At 63.9% G+C, this 17,439-nt stretch overlaps 4 protein-coding genes across 8 annotated transcripts; 3 read left to right on the top strand and 1 right to left on the bottom strand.

The window, feature by feature from the left end:
- Positions 1-290: 290 nt before the first annotated feature.
- LOC103818653 (WAP four-disulfide core domain protein 2-like) lies at positions 291-2,375 on the top strand. The gene is made up of 4 exons (XM_030233241.2): positions 291-520; positions 778-912; positions 1,945-2,100; positions 2,194-2,375. Exons 1-3 carry the CDS (start codon positions 433-435, stop codon positions 2,097-2,099), a joined length of 378 nt encoding a protein of 125 aa, XP_030089101.1. The 5' UTR covers positions 291-432; the 3' UTR covers position 2,100; positions 2,194-2,375.
- A 140-nt stretch (positions 2,376-2,515) lies between these two features.
- On the top strand, positions 2,516-6,014 carry LOC115484586 (SCO-spondin-like). The gene is given in 5 exon segments (XM_050982293.1): positions 2,516-4,128; positions 4,272-4,415; positions 5,020-5,235; positions 5,392-5,448; positions 5,451-6,014. Coding segments are annotated over 5 exon segments (1,269 nt in total). The 5' UTR covers positions 2,516-3,362; the 3' UTR covers positions 5,537-6,014.
- Positions 6,015-6,755: 741 nt separating this feature from the next.
- Positions 6,756-11,898, top strand: LOC103818825 (keratin-associated protein 10-4-like). 3 transcript variants are annotated; one of them, XM_018917260.3, is made up of 14 exons: positions 6,756-6,988; positions 8,003-8,152; positions 8,396-8,539; positions 8,760-8,900; positions 9,175-9,309; positions 9,417-9,560; positions 9,670-9,813; positions 10,006-10,155; positions 10,239-10,385; positions 10,468-10,587; positions 10,694-10,831; positions 11,118-11,252; positions 11,338-11,472; positions 11,775-11,898. In XM_018917260.3, the coding sequence occupies exons 1-14, from the start codon at positions 6,889-6,891 to the stop codon at positions 11,783-11,785; spliced, it is 1,794 nt and encodes a 597-aa protein (XP_018772805.2). In that variant the 5' UTR covers positions 6,756-6,888; the 3' UTR covers positions 11,786-11,898. The 3 variants fall into 3 exon arrangements, with proteins under 3 accessions (XP_018772805.2, XP_018772806.2, XP_018772807.1); XM_018917261.3 differs by lacking the exon at positions 8,396-8,539; XM_018917262.3 differs by lacking the exons at positions 11,118-11,252; positions 11,338-11,472.
- Positions 11,899-12,312: 414 nt separating this feature from the next.
- Positions 12,313-13,745, bottom strand: SPINT4 (serine peptidase inhibitor, Kunitz type 4). 3 transcript variants are annotated; one of them, XM_050982233.1, is made up of 3 exons: positions 13,582-13,745; positions 13,201-13,401; positions 12,313-12,854 (listed from the first exon to the last, which is right to left on the bottom strand). In XM_050982233.1, the coding sequence occupies exons 1-3, from the start codon at positions 13,679-13,681 to the stop codon at positions 12,679-12,681; spliced, it is 477 nt and encodes a 158-aa protein (XP_050838190.1). In that variant the 5' UTR covers positions 13,682-13,745; the 3' UTR covers positions 12,313-12,678. The 3 variants fall into 3 exon arrangements, with proteins under 3 accessions (XP_050838190.1, XP_018772809.2, XP_009091470.2); XM_018917264.3 differs by having other exon boundaries at positions 13,201-13,398; positions 13,582-13,744; XM_009093222.4 differs by having other exon boundaries at positions 13,201-13,374; positions 13,582-13,737.
- Between the last annotated feature and the right edge of the window lie 3,694 nt (positions 13,746-17,439).

The following is a 17,439-nucleotide window of genomic DNA, read 5'->3' as shown; positions in this document are numbered from 1 at the left end:
GGTGCAGGGTGAGACTGAGCAGGGACGGGTCATGCCCCCATCCCTGTGCACTCGCTTTGCCTCGCTCCGGGCGAGCGGTACCACTTCATCCACGGGGCCGATCGCCCTCAGGGTCATGGCGACCCAGCGGCCCGGCGGGCTCAGCGCGGGGCTGCCAGGGGTCCGGCGGGCGGGGGCCGTGGCCAGGGGTGCTTGGCTGCCGTTCCTGCCGGGCGAGTTCTCAGCAAGGCCGCCCAGTCTCCTCGAGGCTCCCCCTCCCTGGTCGGCAGCCAGCAGCAGCAGATACCTGATACTCGGGTTGTGCAAGCGCGAAGGGGGAGCCTGGCCCTGCCCGGCCCTTGGGAGCCACCCGGAAGGCCGAGCCCGCCGGCCCCACCTGGAGAGGAGCTTAAAGGCCGGCCGGGCGGCCACAGCGCAGCCGGTTCCTGCACCATGCCCACGGCCCGCAGCGTCCTCATCTTGGCGGGGCTCCTGGCTCTCTGGGCAGAGCTGCCGGCAGCATCCGCCCAGAATGACACCAGTGAGTATGAGCGCATGGCCCAGCACGGCTCGTCACGGCACGCCCGGCGAGCGGCCAGCATCCCTCCCTCCCAGCCCCAGGGCAGCCGGCGTGGGTACGGGGCGAGCACCGGCCCGTGCCCGGCGCGGTTGGGCTCGGCAGCATCCCTGGACCCAGCCCTGGGGCAGGGGTAGCATCTCCCGGAAAGGGACGCAGCCCTCGCCCTGCCCGGCGCCGGCCGCCCCGCGCCTGCCCACGCCCCCACCTTTGCCTTGCAGCCAAAGCCGGCGTGTGCCCCAGCCCTGCGACGGATGCGGTGAACTGCACAGTGGGGTGCCAGTCCGATGGCGACTGCGAGAGCACCCTCAAGTGCTGCCCGGCAGCCTGCGGCAAGGCCTGCCAGAAGCCTGACGGTAACACTCCCTCCTGCTCCTGGCTGTGCTGCCCAGAGTCGGTGCCACTGCCACGAGCCAGCAGCCCGTCCCGGCCAGCAGCACGGGTGCTCCAGGGTGCAGTGCTGGCCACAGGCCTGGGTCTGGGTGCCCGATGTGTGTTCAGCTGCAGCACCGCGCTTGGGGGCTGCATGGAAGCCCAGCAGGCTTGGTGTGTGCTCCTGCTGGGCCATGCTCACACGTTCTTCCTCTCAGCAATGCAGGGGCTGAGTGGACAGCCCTAAATGATGCTGGGGCTTGAATGGAGGGTGGGGTCTGCGCCACGCCCCATTGCAGCCCTTGTTGTCTGCTCAGCCTTGTGGGCAGCTGCCAGCCCAGGATGTGGGGGGCACTGTTCTGTTGCTCACCACAACAGTCCTGGACAGCGACCCAAGGAGATGGTTGCAGGAGCTGGAATCCACAGCTGCAGACAGATGGATGTGACCTGGAGGCTCCAGTGCCTCCATGGCTGCCTGCGGGACAGCGCTGTCTTGGCTGCCCCACAGTGGAGGGCAGCGTGGTGCAGAGCCAGAGCTCAGTGCCAGTGGCAGGCAGTGGCACAGTGGGGCAGGGGCCCCACACTGCTGGGCAAAGGCTGTTTGGGGGACCCATGATCCTGGCTGAGGTCTAGGCTGTGTGCCCATACTATGAACAAACAGCCTTGGCCATCCATAGCAATTGTAGAGGACAGCAGCGCCAAGACCTGCATCACATCTGCATGCTGCAGCTGTGCATCCTCTGCCAGCCCTGTGTCCCTGAGAGGGAGCACTGGGCACAGGGACTGTTGGGGACCACTATGCCATGTGGCCTCCCTGACATGTTCCCATCAGGTACAGCTGGCAAGGAGCATCAACAAGTGGATCTGTGGAATGGGGGAAATGCTGGGTACCGTGGTGGTCCCTCCTTCGTGGCAGATAGGGGCCAGGGCCATGCCTACAGCTTTGGGAGCTGCAGGATAGGCCCTGCCCCCATGCCAGGGCCAGCAGGTCTCAGCCATGTTCTTTTGCCTTTCAGAGAAGCCTGGCACCTGCCCACCCGTCAACCCAGGCATCCCCATGCTGGGCGTCTGCTCCAACCAGTGCAAGACCGATGCCAACTGCTCCGGGATCCAGAAGTGTTGCAGGAATGGCTGTGGCAAGGTCTCCTGTGTGACACCCATCCTCCACTGAGGTCAGTTGGGTGCATTCCAGCCCCAGGGATCCCACAGCACCTCAGCACCGTGCCTATGCACCCATCCTGCTCACAGCCTCTGCTCCTTTGCAGGTGCAGCCGCCTCCTGCCAGCCCAGCCACAGGGAAGCTGCTGCCCGATGCCCATCCCTCATGCCCTGGCCGTGGCCCTGCACCATCCCCCTGGCTTGGAGCCTTCAGCCTCAGTTCTCTCCCTGAGGTTCTCTATCAGGGCAAGACCCCTGTACTCTCACCAATAAAGCAGCTTCTCCCTGACATGCTGTGGCTGCCTCTCCATCCCACACCTTGGCCACCTGTTTGTTCCATGCTGTGGCCACCTCTCCATCACAAGTCATGACTGCCTCTCCATCCCATGCCAGGGATGCCTGGAAGGGCTTCACACAAACAGCAGCATCGACTGACTCTGTCAGGCCTCCAAGGGTCCTGTGCCCTGCCTGGGGCTGTCCCATGGGTCCATGGCCCCAGCTGTCCCTGCACACTGGCTCCTCCACCTTGGGTCCTCTACCATGCTCAGAGCACTGTCAAGGTGCAGTTGTGTCCATGTCCCGTCAGAGCAGAGGTGCTCTTTGCTCCCTGCTTTGCAATGGCCAGGGGACAAACAGGCTGCAGTGTGTGCTGTGTGTGCTCATACACGAGCATCACCCAGACTCCTCCTTATCTCTGCCCTCCCAGCCTGGCCATGGCACCTTGACCGCAGCAGAAGGAGCTGAAGGAGCTTTTGGCAGTGCAACCCACATGCCACTGTCCCATGTCACATTCCTCCCCACCTGCTCAAATCTGGGCTCCTGCTCCTGTCCTGCTTTCCCCTGGCACTTTCTGCTCTCCATGGGTCTCCAGGGGCCCTGTTTCCTCTGTACCTTCCTGCTCCCTGCCCCTGGGATCAGACTATGTCCCTCCTGCCTGGGAGGGGCTGGCACCCCCAAAGCCTCCACCCTTGACAGAGCCATCCCTTAGGACTGAGTGAGTCCCACACCTTGCCCAGCACTGCCCAGGGTCTGGTGCTGGTTCCCCTCTCTCTGCCGTGCAGGTGCAGGCTGTGCCAGCACCACAGCTCCACAGCAGCTCTGCCTGCTCCACATATGCCAGGAGGGATCCAGTGGATGCTGAAGACTGGGACAGGACACTGCTCCTGTGTCCCATCCATGCTCTCAATAGTGTGGCTCTGGGAGTGCTGCTTAGCCCTTGGCACAGCTGCTCACAGGTCACCAGTGACCTGGAAAGGGAGCTGCAGATGTGTCAGTCATGGGCCACGAGCCCAGCACTGGCCCAGCAGTCTCCCCCAAGCTGAATTGTTCATGCCCAGCACTCCCACAGTCCCGGAACTGTGCTGCCATGAGAAGCAGCAGCTTGGCTTGGCCACCCCCCACTCTAGCAGGGTTTAAATCCCAGCCCATTGCCCAGCAGCACATTGACTGCAGCGCAATGCTGGGCCACCGCACCCTTCTTCTGGTGCTCCTGGCACTGCTCACACTGGCCCAGCAGCACAGCCCCAGGGTCCAGGGCACTGCCCTCACCCTCACTGCATCCCCACACCCGGCCCTGCAGGGACGCTGGACCACCACTACCCCACCTGCTCCCCCCAAAGTGGGTGAGTGCCCAGCAGGGGCCAGCAGAGCCCCCTGGTCCCCCAGGCTGTACTGCCTCTCCGACCATGGCTGCCCTGGTGCTGAGAAGTGCTGCCAGATCGGGAAGGACTGGACCTGCCTCCTGCCCACCACAGGTACTGCTGCTTACTCCAAAGGATGCCAGCGCAAGGGTTGGGCAATGGATGGGATGTGGGCTGGTGCCTGTGTTGGTGCCCCTGGAGGGGGTGTCCCTGCTCCCCAAGACATGGCTACATGGCTGCATGGAGCATCTCCCTCTGCAGAGAGCCCAGGATACTGCCCCCATGCTGGCAGTGCCATTGGGCCAAACTGTGGGACAAGATGTCACAACGACACCACGTGCCACTCGGGGGAGAAGTGCTGCACCCGCGGCTGCTGCACCCGCTGCGTGCTTGCTGAGCCAGGTGAGGTGTCCTGGAGATCCCTATTCCAGGCTGAAGATGCCTTGGGGCAGCCCCAGGAGTCTGCAGCCCCCATTGCACTGTAGGGGGCTTGTGGGCAGTGGGGTCAGGCTGGCTGCAGGCCAAACCCTGAGCCTTCCCTACAGCCAAACCTGGGTTCTGCCCACGGAAGCGTGCCCAGAAGAGAGCTGCTGCCTGCCCCAACCGCTGCACCGATGACCGGGACTGCCCTGGGGAACACAAGTGCTGCTTCTCTGGCTGTGGGCTGGCCTGCACTCCTCCAGACACAGGTACAGCCCTGCCAGCCCTCTCTGATGCCCACGTCCAGTTCACCTCTGCACTGGTGCTATCCCAGCTCCCCCCTGACAGAGCCCAGTGTGTGCCTGGCCCTACTGCTGGACAAGGCACAGCAGCTGTGCCAGGCCAAGTGTGCAGCTGGTGGCATCCATCCAGGCCCCAGGGAGTGTGTGCCACTGGCTGTGGCTCCCGGTGCCACATGCCTGCCCTGGGCACAGCCCCAGTCCTCAAAGCTGGCCCTCAGGGTGCTGTGGGAAGGGATCCCCATGCCCAACTCCTCCGTGATGGGTGGGAGATGGCTCTGAGTGCATGAAAGGCTGAAACCTCTCCTGACCCTCCCTCCTGCACCCCCTCAGACTGCAACCAGAGCAAGGATTGTCCTTCACCACTCCAGCTACCAGCTGGCATCCCATATTGAGCTGTGACTGGTCTCACTGGGTCAGACTGGTAGGGTGTGAGGCTGGTGACCGAGGTCATCATGGTGCTTGGGGAAGGAAGATGGAGGCGCAGGACAGGGACAGGATGGAGACTGAGGCTGTGCCAGGAGTGGGACTGGAGACAGAATCCCAGCACAGCTGCACTCTTCCCTGTCACCAGGGAGCCACCGTGCTGCAGCAAAGCCTGGCATGTGCCCCATGGTGCTGCGGGGCTCCTTGGGGCCCTGCCTGGAGCTGTGTGACACTGACGGTGACTGCACTGGGGACGACAAGTGCTGCACCACCGGCTGTGGCCACATCTGCAAACCACCCACCAAGGGTAAGCCACCAGCACCCTGTGGGGACAAGACCCCTGTGCCCCCTCCTTGCCTGTCACCATGACCCTCCAGAGGGCAGTGGGAAGCTGGGGACTGAGCTGCTCTCCAATGGGGCAGGAGCTCAGTGAGGAGCTCACCCCTGCAGGCAGGGCAGCTCCCCGTCCCTGGAGGGGTGCCCTGAGCTCCTCACCCCTTTCTCTCTCCACATGTGCCAGCATGGCCAGGTCTCTGTCCCCCTGCAGCAGAGGGTGATCTGGCAACCAAGTGCCTCCTTGGTTGCAGGACAGGGACTGTCCCCCTGTCTCCCCTGCTGCTTGCAGTGCTGCAGCCGGGTCTGCATCCACCCACCATGGGTTATAGTCCCCTCCAGCCTGCTGTCTCCTGGGTCCAGCCTGGAGGGGACAGAGGGGGGCCAGGGTGGGAGCACCACAGGGCCTCTCATCCCTCAAAGGAGGCGCACTGAGGCATCCTCACTGACCACCTCACTTGCCTCTTCCAGGTACAGAGTAGCCATGGCCAGGAAGGGCTGCACCAGGAGCTGCCATTTGAGGGTCATCCTCCACCCCACTGCCATTGCACCCAAGGGCTGAGCAGAGATGCTGGTGCACCCCACACCTCTCCCTGTGCTGAATCCTCTGCACTGGCACCAGCATTGACTCTGATGCTTCTGGTCAGGGTCCCTGGCACCCCCAGCTGTGCCATCAAGGGCTGCATGCTGTCTGCACTACCCATGGCCAAGATTCCCAGCAACCCTGCATGAGGCAAAACCCTGCATCCACAATGGCCCCTCTGCCCCACAGCACTTCTGTGGGGAGAGAATAAACCATCCCACAGGCACCTCTGCTCTGGGTCACCATCCCTGTTCTGTGCTCTGGTTCCCAGAGGCGCTGGCAGCCTAGGCTGCATGCAGGCAGCCATCCCTGCATGCAGGCACTGCCCAAGGGCAGGGAGAGGGTCCCAGGTCCCAGCAGGTGACTTCCAGGCATAATCATTCCATGGTAACCATCCTGCTGGGCCTGGGGACTGCATGATGTCCCCTCAGAAGTCATGGACTGGAAAACCAGTTCCCTCAGATTCCTTGTGCCAAGGAAGGGCTCATTTGCATCCCAGAGTGTCAAAACCTGGTGGGAAAAGCAGTCACGGATCAGGCCAGATGGAGCACCCAGACAAAGAAGGGGGCAGGGAGCATCACCCATGTGCCAGGGGCCATGGCAGGACCTGCTTACTCATGGTGCTGATCCCAAGCAATCCCATGCATGGAAGCTGCCCTTGGCTGCAGAGCAGCACCATGGCAGCAGAGCTGTTAGAACCCCTCATGATGCTCCCACGGCCATGCCAGGACCAAGCCATGGGGTCTATCCACAGCCCCCACTCCAGGGAGTAGAGGGGTGAGTGGGGCTGGAGGAACACCCAGAGAGAGAGTGGCAGCCAGATCCAGCAAGGATGGGGTGGTGCAACATGAGGGGCAGAAGTGCCTGACCCCATCTGGCCTTCCCAGCCCCACAGGTCACCATGACCCCAAAGCAGGGCTTGGGCAGAGATAAGCGGGGTGGCTGGCGGGGCGCCGGCGGGTTCTGGGAACTGCCCCTCCTCCTGCCCCTCCTGCCCATAGCACAACCAACTGCCACAGCAGGCAGCTCAACTTCAGCTGCCCTGCCACTTCAGGCACCCCTGCCACAGACTTTAAACCAAGACCCAGCTCAGCTCCAGACATGCACAACATCCCCAGCAGCAGCATGAACCCAAGAGTTTTCCTCCTCCTGGGCCTCCTCATCCTCAGGGCAGAGCCGAGTGTAACACCAGAGAAGGGTGGTGAGTACCAGGAGTCAAACCCGGCAGCTGCCAGGCACAGGCAGCCTGGGAGCAGCTCCTTGCATCCCAGCCCCCATGTCCCTGCCGTGTGCCCTCTGTCCCTGCCCAGCATATGCTGACAGGGACCACGTTCCAGCTGGCTGCAGCCCCTGCACAGCAGCCCTACTGCCTGGGGGACCTTGCCCCCACCCCAGGGTGCATGTGTGCATGCCCTCAGCCCCGTGGGCACCCCCTGCATCTCACGGGCACAGCAACTGCCAGCTCCCAGTGGCACCACGTGCAGCAGGGTCTCTGCTGCATCCTGGGCACAGACCCCTGCTGCCATCCCCAATGCCCGGGGCGGTGGTGCCCAGCTGCGGCGTGGCTCTGCCCACACCGAGGCACGGCCGGTGCCTCTTTGTTTGAAGCAAGCAGCTGCTGTTTGCAGTGAAACTCCGGCAGCGTCTGTTTGCAGCCCAAACACCCGGACCGGCTGCTGGCAGAGGCAGATCCCGCCGCAGCCCAGGCTGGCAGCAGGAGCCGGGCACAGGAGCCAGCTGGAGCTCGCCTGTACCAGAGGCAGGGCTGCCCCAGGTTTCCCAACATGGCCAAGAGGAGCACAAGGTGCCAAGAGGAGGAGGAGAAGGAAGAGGAGGAGACGGCAGCAGTGAGGAACGTGCTGCTTGCTGTGAGGATGCCCGCCTCAGCAGGATGCCCAGGAATAGATCCTGACCTCCAGCTGGTGCTGGCTTCACCCTGACAGGGCCAGTGACACTCCTCGTGGCATTTGCGAGGGCATACACGGGCCACGCCATCCCGCACCATGACATGCCATGCTACACTGTGCCACACTGTGCTGTGCCATGCAGGTCTCGGTGTGGGGTCCAGCAGCCCCGGACCATGATGCAGAGAAATCTCTAGCCCCTGGGCTGCAGTCCCTGCTCCTGTTCCCTGCACAGAGACCCACATCCTACTTCCCCAGGGATGGAGGATGAATGGCTCTGGCACTGTCCTGACATTGCCATCCCAACACAGGGGACTCCCAGAAACCGGGGCGGTGTCCACGGGACTTCATGCGCTGCTTGCGCCTGGAGTCCCCGCTCTGCGCCAATGACTCCAGCTGCCCCGCTGGGCTCAAGTGCTGCCTCTGGGAGTGCCGGCTCCGCTGCATCCCCCCGGCAGAAGGTACGGCACCGCGCTACAGCCGCTGACACACCTCTGTCCCGGGACAGCTGGCACCCTTCTCCCTGTCCCATTCCCTGTGCGCTGCTAACAGCCTTCTGGGCGCCGCTGGGGTGTGTGGATGGGATGGGACACAGGAAGGGGTGCAGCAAGGGCGAGGCACAGGGGTCTGGCAGTGGCAGGTTTCCTGGGGCTGCCCTAGGACACTGCAGCGCAGCCTCACCTCTTGGCCCCTCGGCGCTGCAGAGAAGCCCGGTGCCTGCCCGGCAGCAGCCCCCGAGGGGCTCATTGCCCCCTGCTCCTTCCCCTGCCTGGAGGACAAGGACTGCCTGGGAGCGCAGAAGTGCTGCCCGCTGGGCTGCGGCTCTGCCTGCCTGGAGCCGGCGCAGGGTAAGGACCCGGCGGGGCCGGCTGGGAGCCTGGCGCCCTGGCCCAGCACACGGCGCTTTCCCTGCCCCGGCAGCTCCTGACAGCTGCCGGGAAAACCCAACGCCGGGACGTGGCCCAGGAGCCAGGAATATGTGGGTCATGGCAGGAACCAGGGAACCCCGGGGCAGGCAGGGCGGCCAGTGGGGGATGCTGAATCGTCACACTCCTTCTGCCCTGTCAGCCCAGCCCAAGCCCAGCGAAGGCCCCACGGTGCAGCCGGGACCGTTCCGGGAGCGGTGCCGAGGCGACGGCGACTGCCCCGACGCGCAGAAATGCTGCAACAGCAGCTGCGGCCACCAGTGCCTGCCAGGAGTGCCGGCCGGTGAGGCAGGACGGGACAGCATGGGACAGCACGGGCAGCGAGGGCGGGGACACGGCTCAGAGTCCGGGAATGACGCCGTGGGGCTGCAGCCACCATGGCACAGAGCTGTGGCACAAACGGGACCCCTCACCCCATGCTTGCCAGGGTGGGTTCTGCCGGGTGGGGACACACTGCACAGCCTCCAGGTGGGCACTGGAGTGGGGAGGGAAAGGGGACAGTGCAACCAACCTCTGGTAAGGCCACCATCATGCTCTCATCCTGCTCCACGGTGCAGAGGACACCAGCCCTGCCCCAGTGACTCAATGGCCACTGCAGCACAAGTGGGGATGTCTCAAGGACGAGGACTGTCCCCCGTTCCACGTGTGCTGTCACCAGCTGTGCACCAGGCACTGTGGGGCAAACAGCCAAGGTGAGGGGGCTGGGAGCCGCCCCAAAGGCTCGACAGCCCCACGTGCCCTGGTCCCCACGGGTGTCTCCAACTAGTAGCACTGCAGCCACCCCACTCTATGCCTGCAGGAAAGGACGGATTCTGCCCGGTCCGTGCTGGGCTGTTCCCCAGTTACGACTGCAGAGCCTGGTGCCGGCACGATGGCGAGTGTCCCAGCGAGGAGAAGTGCTGCCTCCGTGGCTGCGACTCCGTCTGCCTGCCCCCTTCCCGAGGTGCCAGTTACTGGCAGGGGTGTCCCCCAGCTCCAGGGACTGTGACAGTGGGTGGGGAACACCCCCTGTTGTTGCTTGCACTCCCAGCCCCGCTGCCTCCTGCCCGCAGAGAAACCAGGCATCTGCCCGCTGGCTGAGGAGGCTCCGCTGGCCCCGTGTGGCACCACCTGCACCAAGGACTGGCAATGCCCGGGGGCTGAGAAGTGCTGCAGTAGCAGCAGATGTGGCTCCGTGTGCTCAGCCCCCGAACCAGGTGAGGAGACGGTCGCTAGAACAGTGATTCCACCGGGATTGCTGTCAAAGCTCCTGGAGGCAGGATGTGGGACAGCGCTGCCACAGGGCAGGCACCCAGATCCCCGGGCCAGGGCACCCCGAGGCTGCACAAATGGAGGTGCCTGCAATACAGGGCGGTCCCCCTCCTCCTGTCTCTTCCTGCCCCTCTCAGAAAAACCCGGTGAGTGCCCAAAGGTGAGGCCACAACACTCCTCGGAGCCGTGCACGGAGATGGACTCCTGCACCCACGACAGGGACTGCTCCCGGCAGGAGAAGTGCTGCTTCTCTGGCTGCGCCATGCGCTGCACCCGCCCTGCCCAAGGTGAGTGTGGCAGCCCGGCCACCAGCACGGAGAAGCGATGTGACAGGGACCCCCGCCCTCACCCGAGTCCCCTCCTCTGGCAGAGCACCCCGGGGAGTGCCCTCGGGCAGGGCCGTGCTGGGACCTGCGGCGCCGGCGCGGGAGCCAGTGCCTGGATGACAGTGTCTGCCGGCGAGAGGAGAAGTGCTGTGACACCGGCTGCGGCCGGGAGTGCGTGGCCGTGCCCACAGGTAGAAGGCACAGCCTGTTCGGGGGGAGCTGGCCCCAGCCCCTCAAGGGCAGCCAGGTGACAGCAAGGTGGTGCCCCTGCAGACAGCGGGGACAAAGCTGATGGCCGGTGTGTGGAGGAGTGCCAGGCTGACTCACAGTGTCCCCGGGGGCAGCGGTGCACCAGCATCGGCTGTGGCCACATCTGCATGGACATCCCTGGAGGTGAGAACCAGCCAGGCCCTCTAGGAGACGTGTGTGGCTGCGCTGGACTGCCCCATGGTGAGGTGGCCCAGGCCAGATGTGCCCCAGCTGTGTGATTACTTTGCAGGCAGAGTAGGAGTGTGCCCCATCCCCAGGGAGGGGGGCACATGCTTGGACCTGTGCGACTTCGATGAGCAGTGTCCCTGGGGCCACAAGTGCTGCAGTAACGGCTGTGGCCACATCTGCACACCAGCCTCTCTGCAAGGTCAGCCCCTCACACCGCCCAGCCCAGCAGGGACAGAGCCTGGATACTCTTGGCACCCACCCTGGGGCATCCTGGCCCTTCCTCCCCAATGAGGACCCTTCACCATGACCACACTGGAACCCTGAGCTGGCTCCTCCAAGGCAGCTGTACATGTGGAGGTCTCACACCCTCCGCAGATATGATCTTCCCCCATCCTTCTTTCCATGCCTCCCCCTCTTTCTGTGCGAGTGATGAGCGCACACAACCTCAGCTTAGTCACCATGTGGCCGTGCTCCCCTGCCCACAGAGCAGGACACTGTGGCTGTGCCCCAGCCCAGTGCTGAGCGCTGCTCGGAGGAGTGTGAGGCCGACTCACAGTGTCGCTGGGGACAGAGGTGCACCCGCACCTCCTGCGGCCGTGTCTGCCTGGACACTCCTGGAGGTGAGCCACAGCAGACCCAGTGCTGCCCCAGGAGACGTGGGGTGTCTCAGCCAGGTGATCCATGGCAGGGTGTTCTGCCCTGCAGGCAGAGCTGGAGTGTGCCCCATGCCTGGGGGCGGTGGGACCTGCCTGGACCTGTGCAGCCTGGATGAGGAATGTCCCTGGGGCCACAAGTGCTGCAGCAACGGCTGTGGCCATGTCTGCACACGGGTGTCTGGTGGTAAGGAGGCCTATGGCCACCACAGGCCCCCAGGGCTAACACCAGGTCATGCAGGGTGCCAGCTGACCTGTACGAAGGGCACAGCCCTCAGCATGCTGCCAGCTCAGCATCACTGTGAGGCCATTCCCACTACTGCCCCATTGCTCTGTTCCCAGCAGATGCATTTGCAGGGTGAGGGGATCTGAAGTGATGCGGAGTGGGATGGAGCTCTCATGGAGCTGGCCAGCATGGCTGCAATCATGGCCACTGGTCCCTCACTCCTGCAGTCTCTTTGCTCCCTAAAAGCACATCCTCCTTTTCAGATGCTATGTGATGGAAGAGCAGCTCCTCTGCAGCAGGAAGTTAGGGGACATGGGACAGTCATGAGCCCGAGCTGGCCTGTCCCCTCCCCACCACCTCCAGCAATAAAGTGTGTGCTTGATTGGCCCCAGCTGCCTCATGTGGTCCTGAAGTGGCCTTGAAATCACCTGAGGCCTCCAGGGCCTGGAGGTTCAGCCAGAGTTGGTGCCACAGGACCAGTGAAGAAGTGCAGACACAGACCGGGGTCAGGGCAGGGTGGGGACGGGCACCACCCCAGGCATCCATCGAGGCAGGAGCTGTTCCTTCTCCATTCAGTGGCTCCAGCTCTCAGTCAGGTCATGTCGGCATCTCGAAGGCAGGGCTGGCTGGGAGCCCATCCGTGGCAAGGGGTGCTGCAGGGTGGTGGCTGGGTGAGCCCTGCCATGCCGTGCTGCTGGAGGCACTCACCACCCCGTCCCCATGAGGGAGGAGTGCCCAGAGGGACAGGCAATGTCTGCTCCTGCCAGCACAGGCAGGAAGGACCAGACCCAGACGTGCTCATCCAGGGACCCGTCCTTGTATTGTCACAGTCCAAGGGGAGGGACAGGCTCCTTGGCTCAGGCACCAGGCTTAGGAGGGGCCATCCATGCTGGCATGGGCATGTGTCCTTAGGCGAGCAAGGCTCCCAGTCAAGCCACAGCCCCCAGAATGGCCACCCAGGCCCACTGCCCTCATTGCCCACAGCCCCATGGTCTCCCTGTAGGGTCATGGATATGGCCACCAGCAGCAGCTTCCCCCAGGCAGGAGCCATATAGAAGCCACCACTTCCGAGGCCAGCACTGCCAGGCACCTGGAACTGAAAGCTGGGGCATCAGGAGAGGGGCCAGGAGCAGCTGCCCTCTGTGGCCCATGGCCCTCAGCACACTGCTAGTTACTGACGTGGGAACAGGCCTGGAAGCACTCGCCCTTGGTCTCAAAGTTGTTCCTGTTGCCGCCACAGCCGCCGTAGATGAACTCCTCACACTGCTGGCTGGAGGCATTGAAGAAGAAGCGGCGGAAGAGAGCCTTGCAGTTCCCACAGACTGAGGGCAGGTAGCAGAAGTCTGCACGACCCAAAGGGGACAGGCTGAGCCAGGGCAGAGGGACACATGACCACCCTCAGCACTCTCACACCCTCACACAGCCCTGCACAGTTCTGGTTCCCTTTTACTGCCATACCTTTGGTGCCAGCACACAGCTCTGCACACCCCTGGCCCCAGCCCCACACACCAGGAGCTTCCCCATAGCACAGAGTGGTGACCCCACAGCATCTGCAAGACCCATCAAGAGCTCAGGAACACCTCAGGGACCTCCCTTCCCAGTTTGTTACCGCATGTCATCCAACACCCCTCCTGTCACCCACCCCGTGAGTGCCATGCTGCCACTCCAGAGCCCCCAGTGAGTCCTCACCCAGCACTGGCTCCTGGCATGTGTAGCCACACTTGCTGGGACAGCACTTGGTGACTCCGTGGCAGTCAGCATCACTGGTGCAGCGTGAACAGGAGGCACCCATGTGGCAGGAGCCACAGTCCTTGTCCAGCAGGTCCTCCACCTCTGCGATGTGGTAGCAGTACCCAGGCTTTGCTGCAGGACACATTGGCCAGGAGGCTGCTGAGAGGCACACAGCAGGAGCCACAGCAGGCCCCCAGTGCCCTGGGGTCAGACCCCAGGCTCCCACAGTCCCACACTTGTAGGCACCTGGCAGCAGATGCCTACAAGCATCTGGGAAGCACTGGGCAGCAGTGGCACCCAGAGTACCCCATTCCCAGGCCATGACCCAGCCACACTCACCCATCTCCTCTCGTCCCATTGTGTGTGGGGCCGTGCTGGACCGCCTGGCTAGGGGGAGCAGGGCAGCAAGGAGGAGAAGACAGCCAGGTGGCAGCTCCATGGTGCCCTGGATGGCTGAGTCTGGCCCCGGGTGTGGTGGGCTGGGATTTAAGGCATGCAAGAGGGGCGGAGGGAGCAGGGCTGGTGCCTAAACCAAGCTAATACCTGCCATGCAGGTAATGAGCCACACCCGGGCAGGGCCTGGTCTCCCTGGTGGCATCCTGGCCACAGCCCTCGAGCTGGGGGGAACCGGTAGGACAGGCCAGCTGTCCCGGCACAGCCCTCAGGGAGCCCAGCTGGGTGGCAGCAGCACAACCAGGCTGGGCTGGGGACAGCGCCAGCAGCTGCTGCAGCCTCCTGGGGACAAGCTTGACTTGAGGAAGGTTGGCACTGGCCTCTCCATTGCCAGGGATGATGACAGTGCCATGCCAGGGCATGGAAAGCTGCCAGCTCTGGCACAGCCATCAGCCAGGGAAGGGCTGGGGCACGGCATGCTGCAGCACCGCTCTCCCTGTGCTCCCTGTGGTGCATGTCCTAGGAAAAGTCTGTGCCAGAGGTGAATCCCTTCATGGCTTTCTCCCATGCTCCCTCCCGTCTGACAGAGAGCAACCCGGGCAGGACGGGCCCACGCACAGGGCTGAGCCTGTGGGTACCACCTCGCTGCCTACCATTGTGGCTGTGGAAGGCACGTCCCGCTGATGCTCCCATCCATCCTCATCCTGTCCCTTTGTCACCTCCTTCATCACCCTCTCTCGGTTTGGGACCATCTCCTTCACCCGCCCCCATCCCGCGGAACAGCGGCGCGGAGCCGTGCCCCGTGCCCTCCGGCAGACCCCTGCTCCTGGCCGCAGGGTGGGGATCCAGGGGCTGCATCGTGCCTTGGTGGCCCCCGGGGCTGGCACACGGCTCGCAGCCGGCTCAGCTTCCAGGCGAGGGGCCCCGGGCGCTGAGCTGGGAGGCACCCGCCGGTACCCGTGGGTGGGCGTGGGGTGAAACCTGCCGAAGGAGGGAGAAACACATTAAGATGTTCCCATTCAGCAAGAATAATTGTTATCCTAATTACTGCCGTAATTATTGTCCCAAGGGGGAAGCGGAGGGCGAGGAAAGCTCCATGGGGAGGGGCCAGGAAAGTCGGAGTCGGGGTGGGGTTGGGAGGGCGGTGCCACCCCCCGCCCGCGCCCCCCGCCCACGCCCCACCGCAGCTTTTCCTGCCTGTGCTGCGAAGCCCCAGGATGAGGTCGTGGCAGTGTCCCCTGCTCGGGACACGGTGACGTGGCCGGTCCTGAGCAGGGTTGGGAGCACATCCGGAGGGACGTGCCGGAGGAGGTCGGGGGTGCAGAGTCAGAGTGGGCAGTGGGAAAGATACCCTTGTGCAGGGACTTAGCGACCACCCTCGGTGGCCACAGTGCCAAAATCCACTGAATTTTTCCTGCTGTTTCCCAGGGGAATCGCAGAGGCCGGGTGATCACTGGACGAACGGATTGAGTCTTCCAGAGCAGCCCCGCCTGTCCGTGTCCCCCTGCCTGTTAGGGTCCCCGGCAGTAACAGCATGGCCAGGCTGGATGGATAGATCCACACCACGGTGGATGCAGGGACGGTGCCAGAGATGAGGGAGGGCTGCTCCCAGGTAGATAGTGAGGTTTCACATGACAGAAAACCACTTCCAGAGAAGGACCTGTGCCGTACCCCATTGTCCTGCCCTCTCTCCAGGGACCCACAGGGTAAGCAATGGGTGCAGCCGGGAGGGCAGAGCTACCAGCCAGACCTCCTCTGTGGGAAAGCAGTGACGGGGTACCCAGGGAACACCCAGGAATGCGGCACCTCCCAGGAATGCGGCACCCCCCAGGAATGCGGCACCCAGCAGGGACAGGGACAGAGGCAGCCTGTGCCACCGGGATGATGTTGCTGGCCGGGCCAGGAGCAGAGCCGAGGGGCTGAGCAGGAGGACAGGGAGCCTGGACTGCACACACACGTGTCCACACCTGGCTCCCACGTGTGCACACACACTCATCCACGTGCAGCGTGAACCCTCCTGCCTCTCCCAGGGATGGGCACTCCCGGAAGGCGCTGTCAGGGAAAGCCCCGGCAGCTCCGTTGCCGTCCTTGCGACACCTTGCAGTGTCCAGTGTGGCGATGGAAGGGCCAGAGGCAGCTTGAGCACCGTGCGACGGGAATCTGAGCACCCGGACCCGCTGCTGCAGCCCTGCAGTCCTGGTGCCCACTCAGAGCCCCTTCCCCCTGTCCCCAGCAGCAGGACCCGGTGGCCCTGGAGCTTTCCTGTCCCCAAGTGTTTGGCCAGCTGGGCAGCGGCTGGCCAGGAGATGCAGGGCTGAGGGGCTGGTGGCAGCGTGGGGCTGTGGACCGTGTCCGGTCACAGGACGTCCCTCGGGAACCAGCGATTGTTCCCAGAGGCAGAACAATGCCTGGAGAGCTGCCAGGGCACCACGGGCTGCTCCACAGCGCCCGGCCCGGGAGCCTCCAGCACTGTTTCACCAGGCTGGCCCCAAGTTGTGTCCCCTGGCCCTTTGCTGCTGCCTGCCCCTTTCCTGTCTCCTGCAGCCGGGAGTGGCACTGGCTGCTCATGCCCTGTGGCACAGCACGGCTCTCTTGGGGCTGCACAGAGCCCAGCACCAAGCAGCAGCACCTTCCTGCCTCCCCCGAGGCTCGTCCAGCCCAGCTGCCCGCGGGAGGGAGGGAGGGAGGGGACGGGAGGGTTCACGCTCGGATGGAGCGTGTCAGGTGCTGGGGCATGGGCCAGGTCATGGGCACCAACCTTGTGCCCCAGGAGGATTTAAACCCTTGCCTGTGCCCAGGGAGGCAGCCCCCACGCCGCCCATCCACACCATGAGGCTGCTGTCCCTGCTCCTGCTCCTGGGGCTCTGCTGCCTCTGGGCCCGGCTGGTGTCCCCAGGTGAGTGTGGGTGGGCACGGGTGGGCACAGGTGGATGCAGGAGCCAGTGGAACAGTGCTGCAGAAGGATGTGCAGCCATGGGCACAGAGATCACTGTGACCATGGCTGGGAGTGCAGCATCCCACCTGTGCTGTCTTCCCTACATCTTTGCATGCTGCAGAAATGACCACCACACCCCTCACAGCTCTCTGGGAGAGCTGTCTGGGCTCTCTGGAGCCCTCACTCTCAGGGTCCCGCTGTGGGGCTGCCAGATGTGCCCAGTCATGCTACAGAGTGAGGGTCTGAACACAGATTCCTGTCTTTCCCAGAATTCACCTAGCCCTCACCTGGACCTGGACCAAGGATCCAGTCTGTGCAGCCAACCCACACCAGACAGCCAGACAACAGCTGGACAGCTGGACAGCCAGCCATGGAGGGCTCCATCAGCTGCTGGATAAATCACCCAGCCTCCCAATCCCACCTCAGCACCCTCAGCTCTGTGCTTACCATAGGGGTCTCTGTGCCCCCCATCCCCCAGTAAACCCAGTCTGATGAACAATGTCTGGCTCCTGCTGCATCTGTCTCCTGGCAAGCCCCCACCAGCTTCTGAGAGACCTTCAGTTCCTGTGGGAGGGATGGGGTCCCTGCTCAAGCTTTTGGAGGATGCCTGGGGAGCCTCTGGGAGCTGGGGCCACAGACCCTATGGGGAAGCTTCCTCTGGTCCAGAGATGCTCTGTGGGTCCTGGGTGGGAGCGTGCCTGGGGCTGTCTCTGGGGGTCTCCCAGGGGGAACAGAAGCATTTTGCTGTGTAGAGGGCCCTGCTGAGCCCACCCTGGGCAGGAGCAGCTCCAGAGGGTCCCTGTGCAGGGACAGGGCTGGGGCAGCCACAATGACCTGGACGTGCCAGGCACTGACCAAGGACAGTTTGC

The sequence above is a fragment of the Serinus canaria genome, chromosome 20, assembly GCF_022539315.1.
Source record: "Serinus canaria isolate serCan28SL12 chromosome 20, serCan2020, whole genome shotgun sequence".
NCBI lineage: Eukaryota > Metazoa > Chordata > Aves > Passeriformes > Fringillidae > Serinus > Serinus canaria.
The sequence above is the reverse complement of the archived record's forward strand: the minus strand, read 5'-3'. Positions and strand labels throughout refer to the sequence as shown.

What these genes read in the sequence shown, in the direction of transcription:
- LOC103818653 (XM_030233241.2), top strand. Translation starts at nt 433, where the DNA reads ATGCCCACGGCCCGCAGCGTCCTCATCTTGGCGGGGCTCCTGGCTCTC. An exon ending in ATCCGCCCAGAATGACACCA is followed by an intron (nt 521 to 777) that starts GTGAGTATGAGC and finishes TTTGCCTTGCAG; the next exon opens with CCAAAGCCGGCGTGTGCCCC. An exon ending in GGCCTGCCAGAAGCCTGACG is followed by an intron (nt 913 to 1,944) that starts GTAACACTCCCT and finishes TTTGCCTTTCAG; the next exon opens with AGAAGCCTGGCACCTGCCCA.
- LOC103818825 (XM_018917260.3), top strand. Translation starts at nt 6,889, where the DNA reads ATGCACAACATCCCCAGCAGCAGCATGAACCCAAGAGTTTTCCTCCTC. An exon ending in CTGTGGGGCAAACAGCCAAG is followed by an intron (nt 9,310 to 9,416) that starts GTGAGGGGGCTG and finishes CTATGCCTGCAG; the next exon opens with GAAAGGACGGATTCTGCCCG. An exon ending in CTGCCTGGACACTCCTGGAG is followed by an intron (nt 11,253 to 11,337) that starts GTGAGCCACAGC and finishes TCTGCCCTGCAG; the next exon opens with GCAGAGCTGGAGTGTGCCCC.
- SPINT4 (XM_050982233.1), bottom strand. Translation starts at nt 13,681, where the DNA reads ATGGAGCTGCCACCTGGCTGTCTTCTCCTCCTTGCTGCCCTGCTCCCC. An exon ending in AATGGGACGAGAGGAGATGG is followed by an intron (nt 13,402 to 13,581) that starts GTGAGTGTGGCT and finishes TGTGCCTCTCAG; the next exon opens with CAGCCTCCTGGCCAATGTGT. An exon ending in ATGCCAGGAGCCAGTGCTGG is followed by an intron (nt 12,855 to 13,200) that starts GTGAGGACTCAC and finishes TGGGTCGTGCAG; the next exon opens with ACTTCTGCTACCTGCCCTCA.